The sequence below is a fragment of the Atractosteus spatula genome, chromosome 1 (assembly GCF_055471065.1).
Source record: "Atractosteus spatula isolate fAtrSpa1 chromosome 1, fAtrSpa1.hap1, whole genome shotgun sequence".
In the NCBI taxonomy this organism is placed as follows: Eukaryota; Metazoa; Chordata; class Actinopteri; order Semionotiformes; family Lepisosteidae; genus Atractosteus; species Atractosteus spatula.
The window spans coordinates 39,485,540-39,505,879 of record NC_142706.1 but is presented as its reverse complement, the minus strand read 5'-3'; the positions used below and the strand labels follow the sequence as shown (position 1 = coordinate 39,505,879).

The 20,340-nt window shown below is 38.3% G+C and overlaps 1 protein-coding gene across 1 annotated transcript in view; it reads left to right on the top strand.

The window, feature by feature from the left end:
• Window positions 1-4,568: 4,568 nt before the first annotated feature.
• The window catches only part of rgs12b (regulator of G protein signaling 12b), a 96,988-nt gene continuing 81,216 nt past the window's right edge, over window positions 4,569-20,340 (top strand). Inside the window, exons 1-2 of the mRNA XM_088911456.1 lie at window positions 4,569-4,583; window positions 6,900-8,895. Coding sequence (XP_088767582.1) covers window positions 6,922-8,895 — 1,974 coding nt within the window. The 5' untranslated portion in view covers window positions 4,569-4,583; window positions 6,900-6,921. The remainder of the gene's footprint in view (window positions 4,584-6,899; window positions 8,896-20,340) is intronic.

Here is a 20,340-nt window from a genome sequence, read left to right as displayed (position 1 = left end):
CCCGTAAGCTTTCCTTTCTCAACAGGTAGAGTTGCGCATGCTGTAGAAACTCTGCCACCAAGTTTGACACCGTATCACTTTTTATTGTTGTTATGTGAGTAGTAACAATCTCCAGCAGCATATATATCCTAAATACTATCAGTCACGTTTGTACAGTGGTTAGAGCTGCTGAGTTGCAGTGCTGGTGCCCTGGGTTCAATTCGGGACCTGGGGTGCTTTCTGGGTAGCATTTGTATGTTCTCCTCATGTTTATGTCAGTTTCCTCCAGGTAATCCGGTTTTTTACCTGCATATGTAAAGACATACTGGTAGGTTAATTGATCCTGGTGTGTATCTGTGCTTGTTTGTCTGCCCTGCGATTAACTGGTGTCCCATCCAGGGTGTACCCTGCCTCTGGCTCCCTGTTGACCCAGCAGTCAGAATCAGTCAGAAAATGGATGGAAGGATGATTAGGCCCCAACTGCTGACAACAGAACTAGAGATGTGTGACAATATGTAGAAACATGATAGGCAACAAGAGGGAGGGAGTTTTTAGGAAAGAATTTTAAAAAGAATTAACACATCGTTTGTTGCATTTTCCTTTCGATGTTAAAAAACATAGTTATTGGAGTTCTTCCAGTCTCAATAGATATTTAAGTAAAAAGTGGAGTTGACATATATAATTATATCCGCATATAGATACATTCACTTCTAGAAGAAACACAATACTTATTTGAACAACTATGCAATTTTAATTTTAATGCCAATTAACCCATGGAGAGACGGATTTCCAATAAAGGCATGTATTATACCATGTACTATATGTTGTTGATGCAGTTTGGCACTGCTTGACATACCTAGTCCCTACTTATTGGCCACTCTGGAGCCTTGTCTACTTAGAACCAACTCTAACGTTGATCAAGATCTGAACTAGGCATAGGGATTGTCACAACTGTATTCCCTCCTCTTAAGGGCGCTCCGGCTCTTTCACATTTCTGATTTCATGCACCTCCCTCCAATCCTGCCCCTCCTTATTTAAGCCGCTACTCACGCTACTTTGGGCTCTGCATTGGAAGATGGACGCCCAGAGGCCCACCTACCACAGCTTGAGGACACAGGCCTCCTATCGCCATCCTGACCCAGCTGAGTCTGGGGCTCTGAGTGCCTGGCCTCGTCATCACTGTTTTTATTTCCCGTCCCTGTACCGGATCCCGTTCCGGTTTTTAACCTCATCTTGTTTGTCTCGGCTGGATCACCCCGTTTGGACTTTTGGACTTCGCCCCGAGCACCAGTTCACCATCATCACGCCCCCCTATCTGTCAACCCCTCCTGATCCTCGTCTCCTCCCTGTCGTCATTTTTCCACTTACTTCCAGATTATACCGTCTGCATAGGGTCCAGACCTGTCCATCGTTACAGGGACATACTGTAATGTCTTACAGCAGTGTGCTGGTCTTGATATTTCTAGAGAACAAGATTCTGAAAAGCAGAAATGGAACAATCATGGTTTACACAGTTAGATCAATGTGTCACTGTCTGTAACTCCATTACAACATCCTTGTGTGGCATTTTAGCAGGCAACTGGCTGTACTCAGTGTCCCAAATGATAGTAAGACTCAACCCAGTGCTAGGTCTTTCCCAGCAGTTTCTTTGTTTGAAAGGAGTATCATCCAAATGCCCCCATTATTTAATTCTTGCATTTGGCTATCAGCTCTTCCCACAGAGAAATGTTCCAAGGAGATTTTGCTGCCTTCATGTGTTATGGCAATTACAGTGGAGATCCATCCATTTTCTAACGTCTTACTCCAATGTATGGTTTGAGCTTATCCCATCAAGCAATGGGTGCAAGGCGGGGTACACACTGGATGGGATGCCAGTCCATCGCAGGGTAGATATACAGCCACCAGGCACAGACACAGAAACACACACACTCACACCAGGGCCAATTTTCCTCAAAGTCAATTAACCTACAAGTTTGTCTTTGGACTGTGGTAGGAAACTGCAGCTGCTGGCGATAAACCAAGTTAACATGGGGAGAACCTGCAGTCTCTATGTATTCTACTCTGCAGTGATGCAGCAGTGACTTGTAAAACATACGTGCACTGTACATGAGAAAGGACAATGATAATAATTACAAGCAGTGTATTTCATGCTGAAGCCTTTAAAGGGGCTTTATAATGGAACATTACCATCCATTTACACAATACAACAGTGAATTAAACAGAATTGAAAGCTTGGATATAAAAGTGCGTTCTGAGGCAGGATTTGAAAATGCTAATATGCAAGATCTGATTTGGGATTGGACTGAGAAATTATTTCACAGTCCTGGAGAAACAGAATGGAAATCCATGTCTTCCAGTGTCCAAAGCCAGAGTCCAGACGGCACAAAACAGACAAACAGTAGATGTGCCATACAGGGGAGTTAATAGTTAACTTATGTAGACAGAAGCGAACCTATTCAAGCCACCAAAGCTGAAGAGCAGTATTTGGAATTGTATTTAGAAGTTCACAGATAGCCAGTGCAGGGAGGTTAAAACAGGCCATAATGTACACACACATGCATTTGTAGTTTTAGTCAAGATCAGAACATAATCAATGCTAGACAGCAGAATACATTATATTTTTCTGCATCAGGAAATGCTGAATGGATATGAGCAATGAGATGAGAAGTTGGACACATTCCAGGATCGTCGACAGTCAAGCTAATACACATCAGCAGAGCTGATAAAAAGAGACAATCTGCAGTTGGTTATTGTCGGACTTCAGATTTGAAAAGTTTTGTTGCGTCCATCTTTTATAAGCAGTGTGACAAAGCAGACAAACATTTAACCAAATTTGTTGAGAAGAAATAATGATTGATTTGAACAAACCGTTTGCTGTCAGTTAAAATTTAAAGAGAAACAAAGCAGTTCCAGTAATACCAGAAGCACTCTCTAATCTATTCTTCAAAATGAGTTTGTACCTGAATGCCAACAGTCTGTTTTGGAACATTTGCCAGAGTTCTGCTTTTTAACACAGGGACAGTAATGTAATGATAATAATGAATTACACAATTAGTAATAACATTTTAAATGTCTTTGATGAATAATTAAATCACCAACACTATTTTGTTGTTGTATGAAAGCATGTATGAAAACATTATATACTGTATGGTAATCAGTTTATTGCAAGCTTACAAACCTCTTCTTCTTCATTGGAAGACTGCTCTTTTCTAACCATTTTGTGTTTCTGAGAAGACAACTTTGCACTGAAGTGCCTTACCGAATTATACAAATGTACCATTATTTTAATCTGACCAGACGTAACTGTGACTTTTAACGTGTTGGAAAAAAGCTTACTGCCTATGAAAAGGCAATGATCTATGATCTCACATTCAGGGTAATAATGTAATAAATCCAGGTAATTTTATATTCTGATTTAAAACTCTCTTTTATATTCTAGCTATGAAATTCAAGCCTTAGAACCTAATGATCTGAAGGCGTCTCTTCAGCTGGACAGACACGACGTGTAAATTAACAAGTTTCAAACTGATGAAAGGAGGAAATGTACGATGGTTTACGTATTGTTCATCAATACCGTCAACACTTATTCTGGAAGCTCTTCGCTTCAATAATTCAATTGTTTCGCGAGTCCATGAATGACACGCCGCCGAGAACCGCGGGGGCGCGTGACTGGGGTTGCCAGGTGTCCGCTTGTTGACTCTCCAGGGCTGCTGGGGCGAGAGACCGGGACGGCACTCGTGAGACGTGTTTGTATTATAGCATGGTGAAGCTCAGCAAAAGTAAAATAATTCAGAACTGCTTTTTAATCTGACATTGTAGTATGATTTCACTATCGCTTACGGGGAGTTACACCCGTCTTCGAAGTGTATATAACAATAATATGTACAGCGGACGATATTAATGCATTGAATAACCAGAGTTCATTGCATCTTTGTAATAAATGAATTTATAATCAGCTCAGCGTGTGATGCATGTGCAATATAATGGTACACTAGTTCTCATATAATCGTTTTTCTATGACAAAAAGTTTCGCATAAGGGGGGACAGGTTTGATTACACATACGTAGAGTACGTTTAGTAATGCAGTTTATAAATATGATTTCTGATTTCATTTAGTCATACCTTCTTGGGTAGGACATTCACATTTTGAGAAAAAGACTACATGTAAAAAACTATTTTGCAAAACGTATGCCGAATCTTGTGAAACAGTAACTTGGTATTTTAAACCAGCCTTCGTTCTTGCACACCTTGCACCGTTATTGTTCGTGTTGCACTTTCAGTCCCTTTTACTACAAGACGGCAACAACAATTTGAACGCGTACAGAATGATTGATAGTCGCATCAGCGAGTAGCAGGGCTCCGAAGGCAAGCGGACAACAGCGTTGTCATAGGAACTGGGGGTTTCGCTACCGTGTTCGTGCAATGGAATAGCTGGGGCGGGTCAGTGTGGCTCAGCAGGGTTGGGTGAATTTTCCTGGGATAAGGATTGTTGCTGCGGGGAAACAGAAAAGGGAAAAAAAAAGTTCTCCAAAGTTTATAAAAGCAATTCAGATACGAGATGCTTTTATATGAGTGAATCTAGATGAGTGTGTGATTATAATGAGGTAAGATTGTTGGTGCTTCAGTATTGTAACATGCAGAATAACAGCATTCTAGAAGTTTTACTGTCCTGGTTCCTGAATGATTGTTTGGAATGGTCAACAAAGGAATTTTCTCATGCTTGAATCTTCTTCGTTATTCTCGGGACAGTAAAGGACTCGGTCATGAAGCAGTCCCGTTTTTAATATCTAGCCAGTGAAAAAAATATTTTAAAAGTTCTCATGCACTTCTTTTGCATTCAAGGATTTGTTTTTGTAGTAACGTATGGAGTATTGATCGCTAATGACCGATTTTCTTGGGCTGTTTTCAGTGGTTTATTTTATGTAGTTTTTAGTTTTAATTATACATGTAGTATAAAAACTAAGAGCGTTTTAATGAGAGCTGTGTGTTGAAATGCACACACCTGTACTGTAGGCTACCTGTGTAAAGGTGTCATTTTTAGCGCTAAAATTTGAAATGAAATGAAAGCACTTCCTCATTGGAGAGTAACATTTTCGTGGTGTACGCCAACTCCCTTGTAATCTTCGATCCTTATTTGCTGATAACGAAACACAAGATGGTGTTAAAATATCTGTTATTTCGCTTATACTTAGTGTAATGCATTTACAGACCTAAGGAACAACTAAATAATGCATATTGATCGGTTAGTTTATTAATGGATTTAAAAAATACAATGTTACCTGTGGTAATATGAATTATTTGATATTTAGTCACAGGTATTGTTAATTTTTCTTAAAACCTTTTTGTTGTCTGCAATCCAGTGAAATCAAAATACAGTACTTCTGTAAACTTATAGAACACGGAGCATTTCAATACAATACATACTGGGTTGAAATTACCTTGATTATCTTTGCTGTAATAATTGTAATATTTAACTTACCTGATGGTAACTTATATTAATGTGCTGTATTGTAGCAATAAAATGATTGAATTATAAAACTGCTTCAAAGATGTAGCAACTGATGTACAGTAGTAGCCATGGTGTGGAGAATCAGTAATGTAGTACAAGGGACACAACATTGAACCACATTATCATAGACCATATATCTGTTACATATAAGATAATGGAAACAATTGCTAAAACTAAATTAGAGGATCACCTATTTTGAAACAATATCCGAGGACATATTCTGCATGGGTGTAGACAATATATATCTCACTTAACTGACTTGTTATAATTCTTTGAACAAGCAGCCCCAGTAATGGATTCTTATAGTATATTTAGATTTTCAGAAGGTTTTTAATACATTTACCCATGAAGGATTAATTCTTGAATTACAAGCAGTAAATAAGTGGAGTACCACAGGGGTCAGTCCTGGGGCCACTTAACTTCATAATTACAGTCAGTGATCTAGATTCTGTTATACTTGGTAAACTGGTCAAGTGTGCTCCTTATCCCAAAATAGGAAGATTAGAAACTATGTAGAAGCAACAGGTGAAATACAAAATACTTTAGATAAATTTCAAGACTGGACAAAACCCAGGGAGATGACAGTTTACGGTAATCAAGTGCAGGGTTTTTCATGAAGGTAACAATAACATAAATACAAAATATGAAACGCTGAGCTGGAATAGACTACATAATTTTTTTTTTCCTGTCAGCACATCATTTACATTTTCTAGACAAAGTGGGGAAGTAATAATGGCAAACAAAATGCTAGGATATATAGTTAAAAGTGTAGAATTTTAATTGAATGGTGCTATGATTTAGTTATATAATATTCTAAATTACTGGTGTATTGTGTACAGTTTTGGTTACAACCTTATACAGAAGATACTGCTGCTCTGGAATCAGTCCAGAGATGAGCGACCAGATGCATTCCAGAACTTAAAGGAAAATCCTACACTTAACAGGTTGTAAGAACTGAACCTTTTTAGTACTGAACATAGAAGACTAAGAGGGGACCTGATGCATGTATTTAGACTCCTCAAAGGCACTGACAAAGTTGAAATGCAAACCAGAGGACTCATTATGTGGAAACCATATGCATTTAAATCCAAGAACAGGAGGCACTTGTTCAACCCAAAGGGTTGTTGGGGTAATAAGCTTGCTTATTAAATATTGCATAATTATTACTAGTTATTATGCAATAAGTTTGCTAGGCAGTGTTTGATTACTGTTCAAATGTACATCCTGTTTTATTAACAGGAGCATATGTCAAGGGAAGAGCTACACTGTATAACAAAAATATTTCTAATAAATGTTTTAAGTATAGTATTTAGAATATCTGACCTTTTTTCCCTTTGGTTAATTCTTTTATGGTTCTATGTTTTGTAGTAGAAAAGTAGCCATAAAACTTGTTTTCTTTCTTGTTTTTCAGGTCTTCTGAAAAGTCAGAATGAATGGTAGAAAGATGTTTAGGTGACAGTTCTGTAGCGGTTAACATAGTTTTGCATTTAGTACCCCCAGCTACACGTTTAAAGTCCCTAGTAGCAAGAAAAATGTTTAAGCAGGGAGAAGGTGCAAAACGTCGGCTGAACTTGCACTTGTCGGGCCGGGTCAGAAGTGTGGAAGTAGCCAGAGGAAGAGCAGGGTATGGATTCACCCTGTCTGGACAAGCCCCTTGTATTTTGAGCTGCATTCTGAAAGGAAGCCCAGCGGACTATGTTGGGTTGAGAGCAGGAGATCAGATCCTGAGTGTCAATGACATTAACGTGTCTAAAGCATCACATGAAGATGTGGTAAAACTAATTGGAAGGTGTTCTGGAGTTTTGCATTTGGTAATAGCAGAAGGTAACAACCATGTGGACTCCTGCTCAAGTGATGAAGAGCTTGGTTTCCATGAAACCAAAAACTGGATAAAGCCAAAGATTGACTCTAAAACCTTGGGCATCAACAGAGCTGAGAGAGTTGTGGCAGAGATGCAGTCTGGAGGGATTTTCAACATGATTTTTGAGAATTCCAGCCATTCATCCAGCAGCTCTGAGAAGCCTGCAGTGAAGCCAAGGCCATTGTCTGAACCGGACTTCACTTACAGAAGCAGGCATGGCAGTGCAAAAAGCAACCCAGACCTGCTTTCAGAAGAAGAAATGGCGAAAGTACTGAATGATGATACAGTATTTGTAGATGTATTTGAAAATCAAGATGATTTTGCGTTAGATGCTAGCATTCTCAATGTCGGAATGATTGTTGGATACCTAGGCTCTATTGAACTGGCTTCCACAAGTGCAAACCTTGAAAGTGACAGTCTGCAGGCTATACGTGGATGTATGAGACGCCTCAGGGCTGAACAGAAGATTCACTCTCTGGTAATGATGAAAATAATGCATGACAGCATTCAGCTTTGTAATGACAAAGGTTCCATAATTGCTACATACCCAGCTGAGAAATTAGCTTTCAGTGCTGTGTGTCCTGATGACAGGAGGTTCTTTGGATTGGTCACCATGCAAGTTACTGATGATCATAGCTTGACTAAAGAGGAAGAGAGTGGATTGAGGACCTCCTGTCATGTCTTTATTGTGGACCCGGAGCTCTGTCATCATAAGGTTCATCAAGGCATTGCAAGACGGTTTAACTTTGAATGTACTCCAGATCCTGACATAAATGGCTGCTTGGAATTCCCCCCAACATCACAGCCTCTCTTGCAGTTTGTCTCTGTTCTCTACCGTGACATGGGGGAGTCAATTGAAGGAATGCGGGCCCGAGCCTTTCTTGATGGAGATATTGATGCCCAGCAGAATAACAGCACCAGCAGCAACAGTGACAGTGGGATTGGAAATTTCCTTCCCGAAGAGAAAAGCAATAGGGTTCTCTTAGTTGACTTGGGAAGCAACCCAAGTAGGCATATCCCCAACGGTCTGTGGGAAAATCCTCCGACCCGGAATTCAAACCAGGCTGCGTCAAGTTGGAATGGCTATCGCTACGAACAGGATGGAAAGTATCATGTTGAGCTTTCCCATCCTGAATCTTCTCAAATTCCTGGGCGACATTTAGGCCCTTCTGCAAGGATCGAAGTCCCTGTTCAGCCATCCAGGCCTCATTACACTCATGGCAAAAAAGCAGGCGCAGGAGCAGCTGCCCATGCCGGAAGTCAGCGCTGGCTTCCTGTTCACGTTTTGCGAGACTGGCAACATGGCAGTACCAGCGACCAAGAGTCCTATGCTGAATCCACAGATGGCTGGTCAAGTGCTAACTGCAGCACTCTTCCTCCTCCAATGAGCAAAATCCCAGCTGACAGATATAGGGTAGCAGGGGAAATAGGGCAGCCTTCTCGACTAGCAACTCAGAAGGATGAATGGACCAAAAAGTTGTTTGGTCCCGAGAAAGTGTTTGGAGATCAGCAGAGTGGGAAAAGAAACAAAGAGGCAGAAAAAAAGGTAAGACTAATTGATTGCTTTTATTTATTCCAAATAAGTATGTAAAGGGTTTCTTAGATTTTTGGACTGAGCTGAGACGTTTCAGGTTTAGCATGTTTTCTACCACCTGGGTTTTGTTACTTAGTGATTTTAGGGTATGATTCTGCCAGCAAAAGAAATGTGATTTGGGTGGGTGGCAGCAATCTGGAAATGGGTGGATTTCTACTGGGAAGTGCAGCCAAAAACGTAATCAGAACCTCATTTTAGCGCAGCTTTATTTGTGCTACATTCACTTGTACGGTAAAAATAAAGCAAACTAAGACCTCAAGATTTTCAAAAATGTCACTTTCACTAGCTAGTCAAAAGACGGTTCACAGGTTTTCTTTCATTTTTCAAAATGACATTAGCAGTCCTATTTTGGGATCTCACCTCATGAACCAGAAGGAATGAAGTAGTTTTTTTTTTTCAAAAGAGTGTTTTGAAAGTATGAGCTAGAACGTTCAAGCGGTTACAGCTTATTTTGGATTGGAAGAAACCAAAACTTGAATTCACATGATTAGAACAAGCTCAAGGTAAATTATACATGTGCAGCCTAATCCATCAAATGAACAACATTTGTTCCTGTCTGAACACACATAAAGCTGAAAATCGTAGAAGTCTGACTTTCTTCCACAAGTACAGGATGTCTTTCTTCCGAAGACATCCTGTACAGGTTATTTGCCACCTCTCACTTCTTCCAGTGAATGTGTGTGTCTGCCTTGGCATTGACTGGTATCCCATCCATGGTGTAGTCTGGCCTGTGACTTCTGCTTAGGCTGAGGCTTCACTTACTGCAACTCTATAAAGATAAAGCGGTTTCAGAAAATGGATGGAAGGAATACAGATGCACCAGGACCAACACGCATCTTAAAACAAAAACTTATCTTAAAACAACGTAGCGAAGACAAAACATTAATTGTGCCTAATTACACCATGATAATCCTTTATTTAACCAGATAAGTCAGTCAAAGCACATTTTCGTTTCCAGTGATGAAATTTTCATTTCTTGGCTAAAATACCATTGCTGCACAGGAAGAAAGGAATCCGTAAAAGCAATGGACAAGGCATAGTTAAGTGCAAGTGTTAGATAGAAAAGCTTTCAGTTGCACACTCTCGGATACACGGTTGGGCAGTTTCACTCTGCATTAGCATCAGCAAATTAAAATGACTTGCACCCAGTTGATCTTGGGAGGGGCTGGTTGGTAAAAGGACTACTTATGTGTAGTACAGAGAGCTGCAGAAGATGAAAACAGAAAAGTGTTTTCCCCAATTAAGGATCTGTACAATAAACAACCTTTCCCAACCTTTTTAAAAGTACAGATCCCTTTTCCCCCTTCCCAATATTTTGCTAACATCTTTATGCTACTAGTTGTTGTTTCTACACAGCATTACATATGGAAATCCAATGTAATATCACATAATCTTTGCTCCATAATCAATAGTATTGTGCAAATCTGACATCCTTATTGTCACATTTTTCTAAAAATAAAATGTCTGTGAAGTGTAGCAGAGCATGTGCATGAACATACACGTATGCATGTTGAATAATGAATTATGAGATGAAGTCAGTGAAACAACACTGGCCAAAGATAAAATATTAGGTAAGAGTGATGACCGTGTCAGCCTTAAAAATGTTTTTACATCACAGTTCACTTTTTGAAACGACCGTCAGGGGTCTGTGGTCTATAGGTTGGGAACCACTGGTGTACTATACAGGGAATGACAAGCGATCTGTCCAGAGTCTATGATTACTGTGAATGAAAATGACTATTCTGTAAATAACATTTCCGTCATCTAAGATGTGGAATGTGGACACAAAACTAGGATGAAAACCAACAATGAGAAAACAGAATGCATTACCTTTAAACCTTCTGCACTTCAAAGGATAACAAATTCCGCCTGGGAATTTGGGATTCATATTTGTGGCTGTTTCAGAACCAAAAGAGATTACGATTCCTTTGCTGAATATTCACAGAAGTCACAGAAGTGCTTCTTTAGGAGAGCGATGAGACTTTTTTTTTGTTAATAGGGATTTTTGCTATTAGGGATTTGTATTTTATTTTTTTCTGTAAATGTTAATACTGTAGACAGTGTCAACATGCAATCATTGAAACCTTTTTAAGGACATTTTTTTAGTGAAACATATAGTTTTGAGATTTATTCTCTCCAGGTATGTGTTGTGCAATAAAGCTTGAATTAGTGTGGACATATCCATTCGCTAGTCTATCCATCCATCCATATTCTTACCACTTCATCCACTTCAGGGTCACGGAGGAGCCAGAGCCTCCCAGAAGCCTGTTGGAGCATCTTGGAAAGGCAGGATGCACCCTGGATTGGATTCCAGTCCATAATAGGGCACACATATACATCAGGACCAATTTTGCCAGTTGTTTACTCTCAAATGAAGATGATGAAATCATCACCCACAAGGTTATTAATCTTTCTGAGTCCATTCTGTCAGTAAGCTGACAGAATCTGTCAGTAAGATGACAGAATATATACCATACTGGAAAGTTAGCCAAAATATAATGAATATGGCAATGTTTCACTCTCAAGTGTGAATTGTTGTTTCTTATACATGTTTTTGTTCCCAAAAAAAGAAATTCCAAGGATCATCACAATTTAAAGAAATGAAAGATAGCTGACGAAAGATCAGGGTAATTTGTCTGCAGTGTGCTACCAGTGGAAACAAAAATGAGAAATGTGTACTTCAGGGAGTGTAGGTACTGTAGATGTTGCTTAAAGTATATGCTTAAAATGTTTACAGGTATCAAATGATGCATCAGTTAAGATTTTAACACATTCACAAGGTTATTATCTGTAAACTGATTTCTAGCAGGTCTGCTAACATGAACCAGATGCGACATACTGTAGATAAATTTGTTTTGCTGATTAACATTTCTCGACAACAGGGTGTCTACTATGAAATTCACAGGCTAGCAGTGCGTATGGCAGCTTATGGAATATAAACAGTATATCGGCAGGACACACTTTGGATCAAGTTACAGATACTGTCTTGTTCCTATTTCTGTCATAGTGCCTGGACAAGTATGCATCTGTTCACTGGTCTCTGTACCCTAGATGCTACACGTTTTCCCAGTTCATCCCACAAATGTTCAGTGAGACTCAAGTTGTCCATGACATACTGAGCACGTTTTTATCTAACAGAATAGCCACTGTTATACGAGCAGTATGGGGATGGCTTTCTCCTGCTGAGCCAGCGTTGAGGAAGGAGCAAGTTCAAGGTCTTGATCACTGTAGTGTAATACACTGTAAGGCTGCCATCTAGAAAGAGGACGTTGGTCTACTGCAGGCATTCTACCAGCAGTCAGGCCTCCAGCATACCAGTAGCACAAAGGCTTTGTTCTCTTGCTAACTTGGACATAGTTTCTTTTCTGTGTTTTTCTTTTCACCATGATTGACATTCAAGCCCCATCATCTGTGCCCAATCAACTCGCTAATGAGGTTATTTGGTGCTTATGTAACAGCCATTCAGGATCAGCTAATTAAATGTTATGTGTTTTGGGCATTATTCTGATCAATATCCATAATCCATATACTTTATATTAAATGGTACAGTATATGTAGCATTTTATATACAGTATACTACTATTCTAACAGCATGCATGCATAAATATAGTGATACTTTTTATATCTAAAACCTATTAGACTTAGTAGTCTGCTTTGATGCTCAGTGTTAAGCACAGTTTAAGGAATGCAATGTTTTATTACATTTAAAAATAAGAACCATCAGAACCCTTTATTGCTGGAATCAAGCCTTGATGTTTGTACAATTCCTAAGGTTTGTGCCAAGTGCACTTGTCTCTTTCTTGAGAACATGATAAAGAATTCTTCATCTGATCAATTCATATTTCTTTTTCTCTGTTTAATATTGTACCTGAGCTCATTGTACCCTTGGAGTCATAAACGTGCAGTTGGACCACTACAACCCTGCTATAGTATCCTTATCCCCGGAGTTCTCAGTGGACCAGTTTAGGTTAAACTGACTGGTTGATCGATCTGCAGTTTTTGGCCTGATTTACCTAGCACTTCCAGTTAATCTTGGAGTATGTGCTTCTGCTCACCCGTTGCTGATGATGTCTTAGGATTTCCAGGCTGACATCACTGTTACTCATGATACATCAGCAAGCTGAGCTGTCTCAGTCACTGAAGCTCCTGCCAGATGTGCTTCAACTATCACCCCTGATGTCTCCTGGCACCTATGCTCGTCATAATCATAGGCAGTGTCCAGCATTTTTTGTGCATGATCCTACATATGCAGGGAAATTATTCACTTAATTAAAGCATGCACCACACCTATGTGGAGGTCCTTATTTAACCCTTTTTGTCCACTACCTGTATATAATAATAGTAATTTCTTACAGGTGTAGCACCTGCCTGGATGATGTGACGGCAGCCAAAGTGCGCCAGTATGCTCAACACACATCAGCTATCAGAGGAGAGGAGAACAGAGTGATGAAGCTAATTCAAACATGAGGATTATTATAAGCCCAGGACTCCGGATTTCACATCCCTCCATAATAATAAACCTCATAATAAACCCCAAATAATAAACATAACCCCAACTCGTAAGGATTTTGCTAAGAATATACTTGAGCGATTAGTATAGTTAAAGTAAGGTGAATTATTTGTTCTGTGGCACAAACTTGGTAAATAGAGCCATTATTCAGGAACAAATATTTATTAAAAAATTGCAACACACACCAAGATAGATAGATACTTTATTGATCCCGTGAGGGAAATTGCAGATTGCAATTGCAAATTGCAGATAAACATACATCATACAAGTTACACTACAGTATGTACAAATTTACGGACAATGCTTTTCGGAGGCCTAACGTCCTAACTACCCAGAAAACTCTAAACTGTTACCAAGCATTCTCACTCATAAATAATGGCTGCAAAGGCCGAAATAAGAGATGAGCTGCCTTCTAAACTAAATAGATTTCTCCCTGCAGTTAAATCTCTCTGTAAACGCAAAAACCAGAATGTAATTAAGGTAAACCAGGGTAAACTTGACAATCGCTTTGATCACTGAATTTGGACCCCCTACATCTTGGCAAAAATCCCCTGTGTTTTGAAGCTGGAAATGTTTACACTGCCAGGTTACATCCATAGATTATTAGAAACTTCCATAGTCACCTATAGCTGTAACAATATGATGCTACATGACTCTGTTGCTGCAGCTTCTAATTCAAGACCTGTCTCGCATTAAATGATGTAGGTAAAGTCCCTTGGATTAGATTTGAGTGCAAAGCAGTCTTTATGCTTTTGCATTATTTGAAAATGGTTATAAAAATGACAGGCTATTCTGTCTTGTTGCATAGATGGTGCTCTTATAGTTCACCTTGGGTCACAAGAGTGTACTGCAGCTGAAAATATTCCTTTAAATGCTTGTAGTTTGTTCTGCTTAAATATGAAAAAATGATTCTGCTTGACTCAGTGCTGTAAACCTTTTTGAATCGTGAAGACCAGCACTCAGCATTTTCTCTTTTAAATCCAGAACAGCTGCTCATAGATTGGCACATTCACTGAATGTTAAATACTAGTTTGCCTTGACGAACATAGCATTGCCAAAAGTAGATCAAAGCCTTCACATTTTTTTTTCTGTACAGCTAAGTAGGAAACATGGCATTTCTTTGAAAATAATTCAAATGAAAAATAAATCATAGTTTAAAACCATTGTGAGGTACTGTACTTTCCATACAGTAAGTATGTATTGGATTTTATCAGATCAGAAACTAAGCAAGGCTGGACCTGGTTAGTACGGGATTAAGGGAAATCAGATTGCATCTCTAGCTGGTTGGCCAGTAATTGACACTCGCCCCTCAGAATAATTTCAGACCAGTTCTCCTGTATGGTGGCCAGAGAAATCCTTGAATGAGACATTAAAACCACGTTTGTGACCTCTTCAGTAAAGATCCCAGTTTGTAAGAGTGTGGGAGTTAACCTTTGTGCTCAGGCTGAATTCTACTTTGGTCTTGCACAGTCTTAGGCCTCCCTAAAAGCTCTGCCTTAATTCAGTTGGTGAAATATTTTTTCACTTCTCCACCTAACCTGTTGGCTCATGATGCTCCCAGTGCCTCCTGCATCTGGGTGGAAACAGTAAACTGAAAAATGCCATATACTGTACAAAGAATTATTATAATTAAATGAATGTGAAACAAGTGGAAGGGGAAACTTCCTGAAAGATCTATGGGGTCTTTTTACTGTGCAAAATTTACACTGAAAAAAAATTGTTTTGAAGCATACACTCTGTGGCTTACTGGCTTCTTGATCCTGTGTTTGGCAGCCAGTTGATGTCTGATTCTGACTTGGTGCATTTAACCGAACCACAGTGGGTGACTGTACAGCATGTGGCTGAGGGGATGTTACTTTAAGTCCATTAGGTTTTAGTATAATAACCTAAAACATATAATGAAACAAAAGATTAAACCAGGTTATTATGTTCTTCTGAACAGATTCTCCCCTTGTGTGTTCTATTAGTTATTTTTTTTTCATCCTTGCTCATTTCAGCCATATCCCTTACTTTTCCCGGGCACACCTGCTTCTCCCAAAGCACATTTGTTTTCACACTGCAGTTCTGTTCTTGAAACAATGTAGGTGTGTGTCAGGTAGGAAAGTAACGGCTAATAGATATCCCACTCCTGCAGGTGCCTGACAGATGACAGTATATCTGTAAAAGAGTCTTTTGTACTCGCATACAGGCATAACGCATTATGATTTTAAATAGTTACTCAGCACCAGTGAACTCATTTGTTCTGATCTTAAGATCAGCTTGGTACTATTACAGAAAATTCATGTTATTTTATCCCATATTTTTGTAAGATTTCACTTAGATTTTTTCCAGACCATCCAGAGAAATATTTTAAATGGATAACTGACCAGAACATTTTAAAAAAACTTTTTTCCTTACATGTTTTTAAATAGCATGTTTTATTATTTTTTTTACCATGTGAGCCTCTGTTCCCAAAGCAAAATGCTTAGAAGCTATTTGATGCTGTTAAACATGGGTTTTTGTCTGTACTGTATATGATATTTTGATTATCTTATGAGTTATGGGCTTTTTAATCATCTGATGTCATTACTAAAATAATTACTGTGTATTATAATTATTACTGTGCCCTGCACGTTTTTACCTCCTTCCAGTGTTGTCCCTTTATGGTGATTTATACATGATGCATACAGTACAGTAGGACTACAACGTTTTCTCTGAGAAAAACATAAAAGATTAATTTGAACATATGGATAAAAGAAGTGAAATGTCAGCAAAAACTGTAAAAACAAATCAAAAACTAAAATGTGTCGATTGCATAAGTAGTGGCCACCTTCGCCTACTGACTTGATGCAGTTTTTGTCCAGTCTTCTTCGCAAACGTTCTCAAGACCTGTCAACTTGGTTGGGATCCATCGATTGGCATAAGTTTTGAAGCCTTGGCAAAGATTTTCTATGGCCTTCAAATCAGGACATAGACTGGGCCATTCAAAGATATTCATTTTCTTGAAGACACTCCAGTGCATCTTTGGCCATGTGCCTTGGTTCATTATCCCACTGAAAGGTGAGTTTTTATTCCAGTTTTAGGTCTTCAGTTGGCTGGAGCAGGTTTTCCTCTAGGATTTGCCTATACTTTGCTCTGTCTGTTGTGCACTTACTATGACAAACTTCCCGGTCCTGCTGATTAGAAGCAGACTCATAACATTGCTTAACATTGCTTTCACTGTGCTTGACAGCAGGGATGGTGTTGACAGTGTGATGCACTGTGTTTGCTTTGTTCCAGAATTAACATGTTGCATTTAGACCAAAAAGTCTGCAATTATGACATGTTGGACAACAAAATCTTTTGTCATGTGTTTGCAGGATCTGTCAAATACTTCTTTCCATATAGACACGCTTTGTGTAGTGGCTGGGATATTGTTGACTCAGGGGCATTTTCTCCCTTCTCAGCTGAACTGTGTACCTCTGTAAGCTGCTGTTGACCTCACAGTGGCAGTGTCAGGTTCCTCCTTTCCAAGCTGTTCAGTTTGGAGGGGCAGCCTGACCTATGCAGTGTACGGGTGGTTTTCCACTTCTCCGTGAATTGAATTTGCTGTGTTCACAGGAGTATTCAGTGTGTTTGAAATTTGTATTCAGTTTGTGATCAATGCCTTTCCACAACTTTAACCCCCTTAAACAAATTTTATGATTTTAAAGCTCTTTGGTCTTCATGATTGAAGCTTTGTTTGCAATTCCCTGCCTGATTGAGGGACCTAGCAGAGATATGTTGATTCTGAGATCACGTGAATCAGTATTATTGCATACAGAGGCCATTCAGCTACAGTAATTATGTAATTTGTCAAAGCAATTATCTGTACCTGAACAACTTAAGAATTTCCATAGGAAAGGGAGTTATTTTGTTTTTTTTTATTTGTAGTTTTTGTTGACATTTAATGATTTTCACCCACAAAAGCATTCGGTTTGGGCATTCCAGTTGTGATTAAAAAGATTAACTTAAAAGAAATATACATCTTTTGTAATTCAACAAAGTGGGACATCATTGGAAAGGGGTGAATACTTCTGGAAGGCACTGTATATATTATTTTCCCTGTACAGTATGTTATTATTTTTCTGTCTCAAGTTGTCTTTTTTTCCCTAAGCATCTGCTTGCCATTTGGAGAATAATTGAGAAACAAACTGTTTTCTTTGTGATGTTGTTTGGAATCTGAGCCGTAAGTGCTGTTTATTCATTTAGTGGCCAGCAAACCTTTAAACTGCATCTTCAGAAACATTTTTTGCTACTCTTTCTGTTGGTTTGCCTTAGTGCAACTTTTGTAATGCCTGAAAGATGCACACATTGTTATTCAGCGGTTGAGAATGTGTGCAATTTATTCGCAGCAGGAGGTGGAAATTGGAGGCATGCAAGCAGTAAGAACACTGTGCTTTTAATTTTACAGGATTTGCTGAAGTGAAACGATAAAAACCGTGTTTCACAGGGTCTATACAGTATTTCAGTGCAATTCTGCAGCTCATGTTTATTCTTATGAGATGGATTTGAAAAATATGCTAAAATATATTAGTCATTTTCATCAAAACGACTTATTTGCATATTCAGTAGCCTAGTACTAACAGAAGGCAACATTTATGGAGAAAAGTACAGAGCTTTTCTAGAGGTGAATCTGCAGATGTCAGCTAGAGTTTGAAGTCTCTGTTCCAACATGATAAGGTTTCAGACATGCATTTAAACTTTTATAAGACACAAATTTAAACTTTTATAAGACGGCTTTGATGGGAGAGTAGTATTTGAGAGAGGGGCTACCACAGTCAGCAAATGTCAGTGTGTTTTGACATTTGTGAGAAGTAGGTTCCAGAATAAAGGAAAGAAATATTATGTTTGAGAGTGGCTTAGGGAAAAATGCTCTAGCAAGAGCATTGAACCAGGCATTTGGAAAGGCAGGTATGTACTGTAGAGTTTGTGAAGGAAATAGAGGTACCACTGACTAGTGAAACTGTAAATATACTGAAAAGAAATTGATGATTTTTTAATGATAAATGTCTGTGTAATTGTTTGGAGGCTGAATATTGGAGTTTATTAATCTGGTGATCTTTGTAACAAGTACAAATGTTTGCTTTATGTTTCCATTATGTTACAAGTGTACACTAAATAAAAATAAGGCTTAACAGCATTCAAATTTGTAAATATTGTTTTAACTAGGAAAAGTAACACAGCCTGAAATGTTTCTTTGTATACTGTGCTGTTTCCACAAATACACACTAGAAGCTTGTCAGTATTGCAACAAAACAATTGTTCTGGTACTTTGTGTGAAAACAATTTTTTTGCAAGGTCAGGTGTTTTGGTGTTGTTCAGAAAAGCCACTAGGTGTCTCTGTTTTCTTACATTAAGGTACTAAGGATTTTCCTTCCCCGCAACCAGTACATTTTACTTTGAGCCTTTAATAATTACACTTGGAATTGCAGGCTTCCAGTCGAAATACATAACTAGGTGATTAGTTTTATAATTCAGAATTGCTTAAAAAAAACATCTTCAGTTTTCAGTTTCCATTGGCACTAAATTAAAAAGTTAATTTCATATTTTCCAGTTCCAGTTTTGATTTTCTGTAGTGTTATGAAACAGTATACTTTGTGCTTAAAAACCAAGACAATTTTAAGACCATTCATTTTCTGTATGTCAGCTCCTCAGCTCCTCACTACTAATCATGCCCAGGCATGTACTTTGTGGTGCGGTATTTTCAAAAAAAGTTATGTTCTATGAACAGCATACCACACCATATATTTTAGTTGTGGAATAATAATCATACTGAGACATTTATGCAGTACTTGGTACTTGGTCAGCAATGGATTAAATTCTACAGTGTTTATTTCAGACTTTGAAAACCTTTTTTTTTATTTTGTGAATCAGCATCTTACAGTTTATATTCTTAGTATTCATAACATAGTTCTAGGAAACAAATATAGAAGTGGCCCTCAACTAATGCTGATTTGCAAATAATTAAACTTTTAAATTAATGATACGACTAAGATTAAAATCCAGTTTGTCTTCTTTGAAATGGGGTTGGCAATAGATTGGAATAAATTAGCAGGAAAGGTCATGCTTAATTTAAAAGTCAATTTTATAGGCATGAAATACATAGTTAGATGGTTGCCACCACTTGCTTTCAGATTAACTCTGAAACTAAGAAGAAGTGAGCTTTTTTCACAGGGTGCTGCAGTTGGCAGAACAGATAAGTAGTTGTGCTGTATTGAAGCTGTCAAGCAACAAGGTTGCCCTATTGAAGTGCACAAGCAAGCCAGAATACACAAGAAGCCTGTGATAAAAGAAGTTGCACAGTATCTAAGCAACACAAAAGTGCATCTGATTATGTTGCTGTAGGAAGAAAGCTTCATTTTTTTAAGTAGGCAGCTGAATCATTTGCCTAACTGAAGGTTGGGTTAGCATGCATAAGGAAGTCATTAGTTTCAAAGTCTTAATTTAATTTATAAAAAAAAACTACACTTCCACCGCTGTTGAGTTTGTAGAAAAAAAATACATCATTAAAATCGTGAGTTTGACCTTTCTTCCAAACAGCGGTTTTCTCCAATATTAAATTGTCTTTTCATTGATGTTAAATTTGTTTCCCAAAACATTCTTTATACATATTGGTTTTGCATTTTGAAAAAATGCTTTCCATGTTATAATGTTCACTCTAATGAGACTATTACATTTTTATTCTTCATAACGTTTTAATAAACACAGTATTAATAAAGTTTAATATGAAGAAGTTTGGCTAGAGAAGAGAAAGCTTTCCGGAATAATAAAGTTTTGCAATAGAAGTACAAGCATACAATAACATCTATAGGATTTTTACTCAAAATATACTGTATGTACTGAGAAAATTGACAGGAAATTAAAAAAAACAGGCAGATGAAAGAAAA